Below are 13359 nucleotides of genomic sequence, written 5' to 3' on the forward strand. Positions count from 1 at the left end.
GTTTTGGAATAAAGGAACAGGCTACACTTTCTCTTTGTCAAAATGTGTAGAGTTTTAAACAAAATGCAGGCAAGTAAGAATGTATGGGAAAGACTAAACTGCAGAGTAATGAGAGTTAAATGATACATCAGTAGGAAAATGAATAAATCTACAATTTCAAGCAACTGTTTTGTTTTCTTAAAAAGGAGAACCGAAGAGGGCTGGACAAAATGATCTCTGAGGTCCTTCCAACACTATGGTTTTATGAGGAATTATTAATTTCCAAATTACTGTTTAAAAATTTCATAGGTTTATCTAACATTGACATTTTATGATTATGTGCCATCAAGTCGGTGTCAATTCTTGATAGACCTTCTCCGGGATTATCTGTCACTAGCTTTGTCCTTCAGGTCTTCGAATGGTACACCCATCGCCACTGTATCTGAGCCCATCTACCTTGCTGCTGGTTGTCCTCTTCTCTTTCCTTCCATCTTTCCCAGCATTATGGACTTCTCAAGGGAGCTGGGTCTTTGCAGAATGTGTCCAAAGTATGACCATTTGAGCCTGCTCATTTGTGCCTTGAGTGAGAACCCTGGATTGATTTGTTCTATGAGACATTTTAAAAGCAGTCTTGCATACTATGGCAAATGTGGGGCATTAATGATTCTCCAGAAGTTGCTGAATAAAACCTCCCAGGAATAGCTGAGAAAAGGCAGGATATAAATGGAAATCTCCATCTCCTCCTCCTCCTCCATCATCATCATCACCACCACCACCACCACCACCACCATCACTGTGCTCCCCACCCTGCTGTAAGGGTGTAAATCCCACTTGACCTTGCATATGGAGAACCTGAGAACCAAGAATTCTGGAATGGTTCATAGAACAAAATTATACAAATTGCTTTCCTATTCTTGGCTATCAGATTACATAAATCTGTACCCCAGCAGTATGCTGGGAATTACCAAAACAGAGGATCTTAGTATGCCTCTTATACTATACTCCCACATCAAGCTCTCCCTTCTCTGCCTGGTGCAGATTTCTTGAGTTCTAAATACTCAACTATGTCTCAGGTGCTCATAAACAAAACATGTTATAGGACCTCAACCATAGCCTATTTACACCTATGTTCCTCTTACTGGAATTCGTTTTAAGCAAGCTTACTGAAACTGGGCTCACATACCGGGACTCGTTTATTTAAAAATCAGGAATGAGAGTAGCAATTGCCTCAATGCTATTCCTTCCTTTTCCTTCACACTCAGGAATAACATTTAATGCCCTGTTTTATTGCTGAAGTAACTCATTTGGGTAGCAAGAACCAACCATTATTTGCATGCTCTCCATCACACTATTAATACTCACTATGCAAATTAATGCCTCCTTCTGATCGATTACACATTATGGAGTAATGGCAAGTGGGATGCCTGGAGAGGAAGCCAGCCCTATGTGCCTTGGTTCTTCCTGTGGGAGGACCCTGAACAATCATTACTATCAATCACTGATGGGCAAATTCATTCAGTTGTTCTTCCCATACAATGGATCACAAAGAAAATGAATGGAGACGCAATGGCAAGACTGGGCTGGCCTGTTCTCTTAGTCCTAATCTGAATACTTTGATTTCACACATATGAAGATGGTTTTGATTTCTTCATTTCTCCAAGTTTGTTCTTTTTTCTAACAATGATTATTACAGCATAATTCTTCAGCTACTGTACCTTCATACACATCATACGCTCTAACACTACCATAACATGACTTTCTTTAATTTTACATCTATTCTATTCCAACAACAGCTAGAATTAAATAGGTTATAATGATTCCTTAGTTCTTTTTGAATAGTCCCAGTACTGTAGACTATCATGAGCCTTTTAGTTTAGAGGTTCTTTATTCTATAAAGTGATTTTAGAAATGTCTGTAGTATGTTACAGTATTAATTGCTGTTTTTATCCTATGTCTGTATGGTGCTTAGTTAAAAGCACAGGGTAAATAGATTTACTATCACTATGATTGTCACTTTTCTGGCTTTTGATTCTTTTTAGGAACTTCTACAATTGTAGCTACTCACTATTCACAAATGGGACAGGTGCCCAAACCTTCCAAGTACTTCATTTGCGCACTTCCATATAAAAGCATTTCTAAATAAGTGCTTCTTATAAAGTCCAAAGGATTAAAAAAGAATCTGGCCTGGTTTCCTTAGAAGTATCTGCATAGCATTTCCTGAACTTTTTCTTGCTGTCCAAGAGTCCCAGCATCTCCTGCCAACCCATTTGGCCATTTTGCATTTGATTCCAGGTGGCTCTTTTAGCTTAGACGGAATATGATGGCATGACTTTTTTAGGCTAATGTTTTTCTGCCCAGATCTGTTCAGCATCTGTCTTGACTTCTCTGTTTGTGAGACTTTTCTCATCCATATCAGAGCTGCTGATTTAGCCAAGGGTCCTCCATTAGCAGGAATTTGTTTATTGGCAGATTTAGTTATATTTAATATATTTTATTCCTTGCCCTACACAGAAGTAAGCTCTGCTAACAAAAAGTAACTACTGCCTCTTCTGGAGCTGGAGTGAAGCAAACCTTGCCCTTTTCACTATGCCAAGAAGCAAAACTGAATTTAAAAAGACCTTTGAAGCTAGCCAGACATCAGAAGAGAACAAGACAGGTCAGAAGTGGCAATGTGCAAGACATTCTGAATGTAAACCATTTTGAATTCAAACAGCTGTGTTTTGAGTTCAAAATAACTTTTGAAATAATCTGTTTCAGTCATTCCAAAGTGCCCCAAAACAATCCACTTAAAAAGCAAAACAATTGTTTTGAACTCAAAACAGCTGTTTCAAGCTCAAAACAGGGATGTCAACTTCAAACAGTTCAAATTCAGACCACTAGTCAGACACCATGTGGACATATACACATAAGCAAGGAATTTGATGCTATAGAGAAGGCAGAGGAAAAAAAAGGCAAATTCTTTGGTCTGGCTCTAGAGAGTTCATTTTATCTTATGCCAATCAGCTGGTTGCCAAACTAATAAATTTGATAATTGAGTTATTACTATTAAAATAGATCACTATATCAAAATAATAATAATAATAATAATAATAATAATAATAATAATAATAATAATAATAATTTATTAAACTTGTATGCTGGCCAACTCTCAATGACTCTGGGTGGCTCACAACAATTAAAAAATACAATAAAATAAATAAAAAATAAAAAATAAAAATAAAAGATGGCTTAAAAATTACTTTTAAGGACAAAGCAAACACATTAAACCCTCATTAGGTGACTGTCATGTTACAAATCCTTCTCTGCATTAACTCAAGTCTACTTATTCTCTTCATGCATTAGTAAATATTGTATCCAATATTATGGAGGATGATATCTAGCCTTTCCTACCAGAGATGATGACCACAAGCTAATTAAGTTTTTTTTTTCCTGAAAGCTAGAGCAGTAACTGTTATTGTATTTACATTATTCTTTATCAACCTGAATATTCTGGAAGAGTCAGAATTACTCATAGGGAACTTGTAATGAATTTCAGAAACCCAACTGTTAATTCCACAAAACTTGCTCAGAGAACATCAATGAGCAAAGCAACAATCATTGGTAGGAACATGGAAAACAAACATATGCCTCTAATGCATAAAGAGAATTATAACAAATTCTACAATGCTGAAGACATAGTTTGGACATGTAACAATTATGAGATAAATTACGTTTACTTCCAATTCTTTCTTAATCTAAATTCTGCTGTTTAGCCTGCTCTTCCCAATGTCATACTATTTTAATGTCACTGGGAAGTAGAAGAACGGCTTTCTTATTGATTGAGTTAAAAATGGCTTTCTTATTGATTGATTGGTTAGTTGGTATATTAAGAGCCTTCTGACCCTGCACTGCACTTCTGGTTCACTATTTTTATTTTTTTAATCCTATAGAGAAATATGTTACTCCTATCTGGCAGATGCTGATAATGAAAGGGTGTTCACTTCTGGCTCCTAAAAGCAGTAAGATGAGCTATCATAAGTTGACAGCTGTCTATCACAGAATGGGCTGGGACTTTAATAGCAGTCAATGAATACATTAATTTTCATTAACAGCAGCTCTTATGGGATTTTTTCCTGACAAGCTTTTGCAGTGGTAACATATAAGATACTGTAGCACGAACAGCAGCAGCAACAACAAAAATCCAGAAATAAAAAACCACAAGATCAGCTTCAACTAATTATATATTTGGGTACCAAGATTTCAAATGAAGAGTCACATTCAGTGCTAGCAAGCAAACAAATCTATGTGAAAAGGGGACTAATTGAAAACTGAAGACTCTTTGGATCCCTCCTCTTCCTGCATACCCATTCCAGAATTATGACAGCTACAGGGATTTGAAGTCACATATGCCTTAGTGCGAGAATATTATCATGGTATTAGCTAACATTCAGGTTTTTCGTCTGGTCTCCTTTTGGTTACAGTAAACGGAATAATGCTTGCACTACTGAATAGTTGAGTGCTGGAGACAACAGCATCAGTAATCTCCCTGTTCACACCCAACAACCTTTCCAGAGTTTCTGCAACCATGTGAACATTTCTTCAAAAGGGTACTCAGTGTACAAGAAAAGTGATACAGAAGAATGGCCAGCCACATTGACAATAGCCTAATTCACAAGTTGCATTTGTCCACATGACTGTCTGCTAAGGAAAGAATGGGCTGTTTGCATGTTCAAAGGGGATTGGCTTGAGTTGGCCTGAGGCTAGCATCCTCTCATGTTAATTAAGTTAATAGGGGAGGGACTATGTCAGAGGAGGGTGGGAACAGAAGGCATGCTCTATCCTCCCTCCCTCCAGAACTTCTCCCCCCACAAGCCTGAATAGCACTGCAAAGAGCATTTTGCTCTAAAAATACAACAGCCACATTGTATTCTGCCTCCCACTTTTTATACTCTAGTTCTAAGACTCATTAACTGTGTATTTTCCAAAGAATGAACAAACATGTACATGTGTGTGCGCACACACGCACACCACCTACCAGAAACTCCTGGTGGGGTTTTAATAAATTTCCCATTAAAATGAGCAATCACTGCTTCACATTTTTCTGTTGATTCCATCCTGTGTAAAAATATAGAAAGTGTATTATTAATGTACATTACTTTCAGTTCTTGTACTGTATGATTACACTGTTCTGGTGAAACTGTTTGATTCACAGACAAAGAATAAAATCAAAGATTAGCACTACTGGTCAGGCTTAACATTTCTGTGCTCCCTTTTCCCTTTAAATATGGAGATTTCCTCCCTTGAGCTACCTTTAATTTTCATGCAAACTGGAAGTGAATGAGAGAACACAGAAGCCCAAGGCTCATTTTCACAGCACCTAACCTAGTTTCCTGACAGTTGGTGTAGTTAATACAGAGTGAGAAGGATTCACTTTAGGGCAGCCTCCTAGGTTCCTACAACTGCATGTAATTGAATGCTTCAGCTTTACTTTCTCTCTTGCTCAGTTCTAGGAGAAGTTTTCATGCCCTCTTCTTTAATGCCCTAAAGGTTTAACTCTCCCTGTTTTGCCAGGCTATGTAGTCCAGCGGGCTGGCCCCTCCTCTTAAAAAGCCCTACACCCAGAGCTTTCATATTTATGGGTGCATAAAGCAGGCTGTCCCAATCTCAAAGTTGGAAAAGATTAATTTTTGATCATGCTTTTGAACTTTGGTGTTGGAGAAGGTTCCTGAGAATATCATGAACAGCCCAAAAAACAAACAAATGGATCATAAGACAAATCAATTCAGAATTCTTTCTTGAGGCACAAATGACCAAGCTTAAATGATCATAATTTGGACCTAACCGGGCCTTTCAGGTGTCCTAACAAAATACACATTCCAGCAATATGGACATTTTAAGCTGGATCTTCATATAATGTGTCCAAAATATGACCATTTGAGCCTGGGTCATTCGTGCTTGAGTGAGAACTCTGGATTGATTTGTTCCGTGACACATTTAAAAGCAGTCTTACGTACTATGGCAAATGTGGGGTATTTACGATTCTCCAGAAGTTGCTGAATGAAACCTCCCAGGAATAGCTGAGCAAAGGCAGGATGTAAATGGAAATGTAGACTGATTTGTTCTGTGAGTCATTTGTTTGTTCTTTTGGTTATCCATGGTATTCTTAAGAGTCTTCTCCAAGTCTTTCTCTAACACCAAAAGCATCAATACATTTTTGTTCTGCTTGTTTAAAGTCAAATATTTGTAATACTTCTGAGTTTTTCTCTACATAAGAACCCACTTAACTGACTATAATATTCACTAACAAAAGCATGCAAATGGAACTGCCTGTCAATTAACTATTTGTCTGATGGCAATCTAAATCGCTCTTATGTAAGTGATGGCCTACCTCTCAATTGCAACATCAATAAAACTTAAACTGAACCTTGCAAAAGCAAATAAAAATGAGGGACAACGTTGTTTCCTAGGAGCCAAGACTCATTTCATTTAGATTCAAATAATATATGATTTAGTCAACAGATATACATACTTCATATAAATACCTCATCTCTTATAATCTTATTCTTCAAATGGTTGAATATTATTTGACCAATTAATTGACCCAGTACTGTTTGTTTAAATAATCACCTTTGAATCAAATTCATTTTTGTAGCAAGGCCAGACATGTTTTTTGCAGCTCAGCATCTCTTTGCCCTTTTACTAGAAAAAATGTGATGTAATACTATTTAAGAAACACAATCCAACAGAAGAGAGTATTTGTAGCTCAGGGTTGAACTGTGGAGTCCTTGGTGCTCTCTTAGCTTGGTTGTCTGCTTGCAGATGTTTCATTACCCAACCAGTCATGTTGCCTAGTCAGGTAATGAAACATCTGCAAGCAAACAACAAAGCTCAGTGAGCATCAAGGACTCCACAAGAAATACAATTTCAAAAATTACATGAATGACAACCTACCTTGCAAAGCCAACTCCACGACTTGTGCCATTGGAATCACGAAGTATTCTTGTTGAGATAACTTGTCCAAAGGGTTTTAGCATGTTCTCAAGCTCTTGCTCATCCATTGAAAGTGGCAAATTGGAAATATACAAATTAGTTGGATCCTGCTCCTGTTGCTGAAAAGCAATTGAAATTATTTTATTAGTTGTGACATTTATGAGCTATATAGAATATAAGATAGCTTCTAGGGGACTTAATCTGTTACCAAAGTCTCCAGAATTAAGTGATTCTAATAATAATATAGGCTACTGCCAACAAACTTTTAATTCTGAAGTCATCAAACAGCAGTCTCCCAAACTTCAATGGGAGATCAATGAAACTTCTCTAGAGAAATGGTTGTGTCCAAAACCTATGATTACATCTATTCATTGCTACCAGCATTCACAGCATGAAGCTCTTCCTTCTGGTAATAATGTAAGCCATTATTATCTCTACAATTACATTCAAATGAAAAAGAAAATCCCAAATAAAAGGAGAAGCATTTGCTGCACAATGCCACAGAAATCAAAGATGGAAGGCTGTGCTGCTTATTCCCCCCCCCCAACACCAAATTATCTCAATTATAACTAGTTGATTAGGCTGATTCACATGAAAAACAAAAGACAAAAGTTGCCATGTATATGGTCTGCCTCCTCTTTTTTATATTATAAAAATGACTTTGAGGAAGCATCCATTACAATGTTGCAGAGGGTCAAAATTCATGCCTTGTGTTCAAAGACTCTGTTAGGCAAGATGAAGATTCTTCTACTCATAGATTTTATTAATGGCACTGTCAACGTCCCCATGAAAGCCACTCTTGGAGTCCCTAAAACGTGTGGGTAGCCGCAGGCATAAAGGGAACACACAGAATTTCAATGGAATATTTAGATTCAAACTTGTTCATAAACGCTATGCTTACATTTTCTTTTTTCTTAGTTCAGTCTCCGCCCAGACACACACACACTTTTCTAAATTCCTAAAGACAAAGCATATGCGGGTTTCACTTATGGAAACTACCCTTGCCAGATTTTTTTTAAACCTCATTTTTCTCTTGCTCTCTGTGCTGCAGTCCATGACTAGAGAGCATTTTTACAGCCTAGGAGGTTATAAAGGGAAAAGCACAAGTGGGGAAATCAGCTTTTGCTACACACACACACACACACACACAAATACACTTTTTTCTAGCTCTATAAAAATATTAAATCAACTAATTCACATATGTAATAACAAAGCAAAACTAATTTAAGATCACAGTTTATGTGCCATAAATTCTGAATATTCATTCAGGAAAGACTTAAGATATGAACATATTAAAGATAAGACAACTAAATAAAATGTGGTTAGAAAAATATTCAGATTTGCATAAGTTTTTGTCTCTGCAATTTGATGAAGGTATTGCTCAGTTTAAAAAAAAACAGTAAAAGTTACTGCACTTTTAGGTATCTAGCAGTATAAGGCATTGGCACCTTTTAGGTGCCTCTTCTACTACTAATATAAAAGGAAGGAAGAAGGTAATACATAAAACTTTTAGTCTGATGAATTTACTTGTTTTTCCCCAAATACAGCAAAATAAAATACCATTACCACAGAAACAGTAACAGCAAAGTTAACTGTTTAATCATATGGTTATTGCCTCCATGCGCATGTTTCTCTTTAGAAACCTACATGAAGCATAAAGTTGAAACAACTATGCTCCAAGATGCTAGAGAATACAGATTTCACTCCTGAATCACAGCCTCTATTATTAAAAACTCTTTCTCCTTCACACACACACCCTCCCTATTCTTTTTAGAAACACATTTTCCATACTATGGCCTTGTAACTTGAGGACTAGGAACTTCTGTGTATAAATTTAAACCTTCTGTTTATTTGATTTGGACTGTATTTAACCTAAGAAAAATAACAGGTACACAAAATACTAAAAAGGGTTTAGTCAGCTGAGGTCAGGATTGTGATATTTACAGCAGAATTCAGGCCTGAAATAAATATTCTGAGGAATGAACAGCAACTATTATGAATATAGTTCCCTACTTCTTGATATGTAGACACATGTATCTCATGTTTAGAGGCCAGATTATTTGTCAAGGAACATGCATCATTCTTCCTTTTAGGTGGCACTTGCCTTATGGAATTATCTTTTAACAATAATGAGCCACAGCTGACAGGCAAAACTTATTTTTGAATATCTGTCCAGATTTAGACAGTTTGATGGGTTGCTCCTTTTTATTGATATTTTAAAAGCAGATCTTTAAACAATTGTTTGATCTGATTTGCTTTACCTTTATTAATTGTCTTCAATCCTTTTTGATGTGTTAAAAAACTATTATTACCTATATAAAGACTTCTTGATCATTCAAAAAAGATTTAACAAGGATTAGTACAAATATTAGTAACCACTATCATTTGGATTAATTGGCCATGCTGTCTAAAGCAATGCAAACCTTATTTACTTACTTACTTATTTTATTAAACAAACAAACAAACAAACAAATAAATAAATATTTGGCTTTCTATGTGCTGAATCAGGTGCCCCATTTACTAGCTTGGCTGCTACATTCTGTACCATCTGCAGCTTCCAGACCAAGCACAAGGGTGGGCGGATCTGGAGTGCATTACAGTGATCTAAACAAGTGGTTCTCAACCTCAGCAACTTTATGATGTGTGGACCTCAACTCCCAGAATTCCCCAGCCAGTATGCCGGTTGGGGAATTCTGGGAGTTGAAGTCCACCCATCTTAAAGTTGCTGAGGTTGAGAAAGAGTGATCTAAACAGCAGCTAGGATGTTTCTGTCCAAGAAAGGGCATAGTTGGTATAACAACTGAAACTGGCAATAGATTCTCCTAGCCACAGAGGTCTCTTAGGCCTCCAATGACAATGATAGGTCTAAGCATATATACTGTACCTGTTTTCCTTTCCTGAGAGTGCAACCTCACTAAGATTCCCCAATTCTCAAATCAGGGAACCACCCATCCACAAAATCTCTGTTTCATCAGGATTCAGTCTCAGTTTACTGGCCCTCAACTACTTCATTGCTGAGTCCAGGCTCTGGTTCAGAGCATATCCAGTCTCTCTTGATTCAGATGTTAGAGAAGTACAGCTAAGTCTCACATCCATATTGATGATACTCAGCTCTCCAACCCCCTAATGAACCCTCCCCCACCCAAGATTTCATATAGATGTTAAATAGCACCAGGGATAGAACAGCGTGCAGAGGCACCCTTATAAAAGCTGCCAGAGTGCAGAGGCAGAGTCACCCCATGCTACACTTTGGGACTGTCATTGCAAGTAGCTATGGGACCCCTGGAATGGTCTCTCCATTCCCAGAGGCCCCCCAGCGGAACTTTGGGAGATCAAGCAGGATCAACAGAGTCTCTCACTTTTGTGCAGAAGATCATCTCTTAGGACAAACATTGTTGATTCTGTCCCCAAACCAGGCTTGAACTGAGAATGAAAAGCACCAAGATTACTGGCATCCTCCAAGAATGCCTGCAGTTACTCTCTCAAGCATCCTGCACAGAAAAAGTATTTGTGACATGGGGGGTGGGGGTGGTACTTGGCAAAATCCTCTGGTTCCAGGGAGATTTTTGAAAACAATGATAGTTTAATTGTATATGAAAAGATTTGATCAGTATTTTATAAAAATATTAGTAAAATGGTAAGAACTTTATTTTTGCATACACTGGAACTGATTTACTGAAACACAGAATGGCAAGAAAAAGTGCCAGGTATATTCATGTCTGTAATGCATGAGAGGTCAGGGTGTTTTTAGCAATGGAAAGCATATCTTGACATATGGCCTGAGGAAATGCTCAGATAAATCTTCAAAACAGCATCAGGGTGAGACAGGGCAACTTTTCAGCAGCTGAGGATTGCTGCTTGTTTTTTTTCAAAAACATCCACAGTTGGTATGCCACCAATATTCAATGGAGTGTTTCCCAGGTACTGCCCCCCTCCCAGTTCAGGATGGCATAGGGCCTGTAATCTGCCTACTGTTGCTGAAATCCTTGCCAACTGAAGCTAGCACTCCATGCATATGATGCCATTAACTACAGTTCATGGCAGGTCATATCATAGAAATCCTTTCCACCCTTAAAAGTGGAGCCTATCACAGTTTAACAGATTGCACATGGTTATCACTCTGGAAAGCCGTTCAACAGTGGACTGCATTCTTTCTATATACATGTTAGTATAAGTATCATATGACAAATCACACATGAATCAGTCCACAGTGATACCGGGAGCTTTGGCAAATGGGTACCACGGTGATCAAACTGATTAAACTCAGCACTGACTATCACTGAACTGCAGAAAATCCACTTGTCGTGACTACAAGGACCCTCCATTCAATTTCATGATGGAATTTTTGGCTGGAAAGCATTGTTTAAAGAGGAAAATGGTACACCATTCATACTGTTCTTAGATGCATGTAAAAACAAAAAGGCGCCCTTTCGTTCCTGATTATAGTGACACTCAGACAAGGCAAGAAGCATGGCTGAAAGGCGCCTTTATTTCTAGCCGGGTTACGGTACAAGAACACAGTGGAAGAAATCTGAAACAGAGTTTCTTTTCAAATCATGAGAATGGAGTCATTTCTAAGTGCCATTAGGAGAAAGGAAAGTCTATATATGAAGAAGCTGTTCAGTGCTTTAAGAAAACAAGGTGGTGAAACACTACATGCTCAATCTATTCCGTTAGCATTAATGGAAGGAGAGCACACCAGCTATAAGAGCTCATCATGAAAATGCAGTTAGTTATTTCAAGGACCTGTGCAATGAATTACATAGTCAGGGATGAGGGGATGTTTGGGGTCTGGGGGCACATTTGGGATTTTGAGCACTCCCTCAACATTGTTGCAATGGGGGAACATTACTTATTCACAAAATGGCTGCCACCTTCTTGGGACTACTACCTGAATTTGCTTAGCCTTCCTTCAACTATTGGGCTACATCTTCCCCAAAACTCTGCTACCTCCCACCATTTTTATTCTTTAATAATACCAATGGGGCCTCATAGGCAGTCATGGAGATAAAGACAATACCACGGTCCAATGCTTTGTTTTGCAGGATGTCAGTTCTCTACTGGTTTATAACAAAAATAATAGATAGGGCATGAAACCTAGCAGGCATGAAGGAATCTGTCTGTGGTCGCTGCCCACAATCATCACACCGCTTACCTGACAGAAACTCAGTATTTACTTCATCATGACATGCAAATGGGTCAGGTTTAGGCAGACATATCAATACTGCACACTGGTAAGCCATATAAGTTCATGGAATAGTATATAAATAATATGACTACCAGAGGCAACATGGCTCTGAATATTAACTACTAGGGGTGCAGGATACCATTTTGCTTATGTCCTACTTATGAACTTCCCATGGACCCCTGTTTGGCTACTGTGGAAACAGAATTCTTTGTGTGGATCCAACACAGGTCTTCTAATGATCTTAAGCCGATATTACTTAGCAAATTTTCAGAGCAAATTTTCTGGTGCTGTGAAGTAATGCTTTCACAAATGAGATAATCATCAGATGGAAAAAGTCAACATAGCAATGGGTTAGATAAAACATTGCAAGTCAAAGTAACAAGTGCTTTAGATAAGGCAACATTTTATACCTGAAATCTGTATAAAAAATAGTGATTTCTAGAAAATATACTTGAATATTCCAAGAAAAGAATTATATTATTCTTTCCTTATTATTATTCAGTGAATCCAAAAACTACTGGCCAGAAGCACAGGACCAGTAATCCTATTAAAACCACCACTGATTATTTTTTCATTTTTGTGTTCAATTTGCTCTAGAGCAAGCACAGACTGTCATTTCTGGAAATATGAGAGTTTTATAATGTTGTCTAAGTGCCCATTTCTAGATTCAGTCCTCTTTACTAAGCATGTAAACACATTCCAAATTAAAAATGCCCCCTTTTGAGCTCAAAATGATTGTTTCAAATGTCAAAAGCAATTTTGAGTGCAATGTGGTTTGTTTTTGACCATTTCCAAAGTGTTCCAAGGTAGAAATTGATTTATATAAAATCTGGAACACTTCTACAATGAACCAACCTACCATTTCATGCTCAAAATAGTTGTTCTGCACTGTTCAACAAGGTATTTGAAACTTGAATCCAGAATCCACAGGTAGACAAGGGCGGTATATGTACAGGTGAAACTCGAAAAATTAGAATATCGTGCAAATGTTCATTTATGTCAGTAAGGCAACTCAAAAGGTGAAACCAATATATGAGATAGACGCATTACATGCAAAGCAAGATATGTCAAGCCTTACTTTGGTATAATTGTGATGATTATGGCGTACAGCTTATGAAAACCCCAAATTCACAATCTCAGAAAATTAGAATAGTGTGAAAAGGTTCAATATTCTAGGCTCAAAGTGTCCCACTCTAATCAGCTAATGAATCCATAACACCTGC

General features: G+C 37.6%; 1 protein-coding gene across 5 annotated transcripts in view; it reads right to left on the reverse strand.

Annotated features, from left to right (window-relative positions):
- RBMS1 (RNA binding motif single stranded interacting protein 1) overlaps positions 1–13359 on the reverse strand; it is a 142239-nt gene that overhangs the window by 13728 nt on the left and 115152 nt on the right. For all 5 annotated transcript variants that reach the window (XM_088146642.1, XM_088146641.1, XM_088146640.1 and 2 more), the window contains exons 5-6: positions 6910–7067; positions 4994–5073 (exon numbers count right to left, since the gene is read on the reverse strand). In XM_088146642.1, coding sequence (XP_088002768.1) covers positions 4994–5073; positions 6910–7067 — 238 coding nt within the window. The remainder of the gene's footprint in view (positions 1–4993; positions 5074–6909; positions 7068–13359) is intronic.

Source organism: Python bivittatus, unplaced genomic scaffold, assembly GCF_059951505.1.
Source record: "Python bivittatus isolate LINGU-HERP-01145 unplaced genomic scaffold, Pbiv_v1 ctg000480_np1212, whole genome shotgun sequence".
Taxonomy (NCBI): domain Eukaryota; kingdom Metazoa; phylum Chordata; class Lepidosauria; order Squamata; family Pythonidae; genus Python; species Python bivittatus.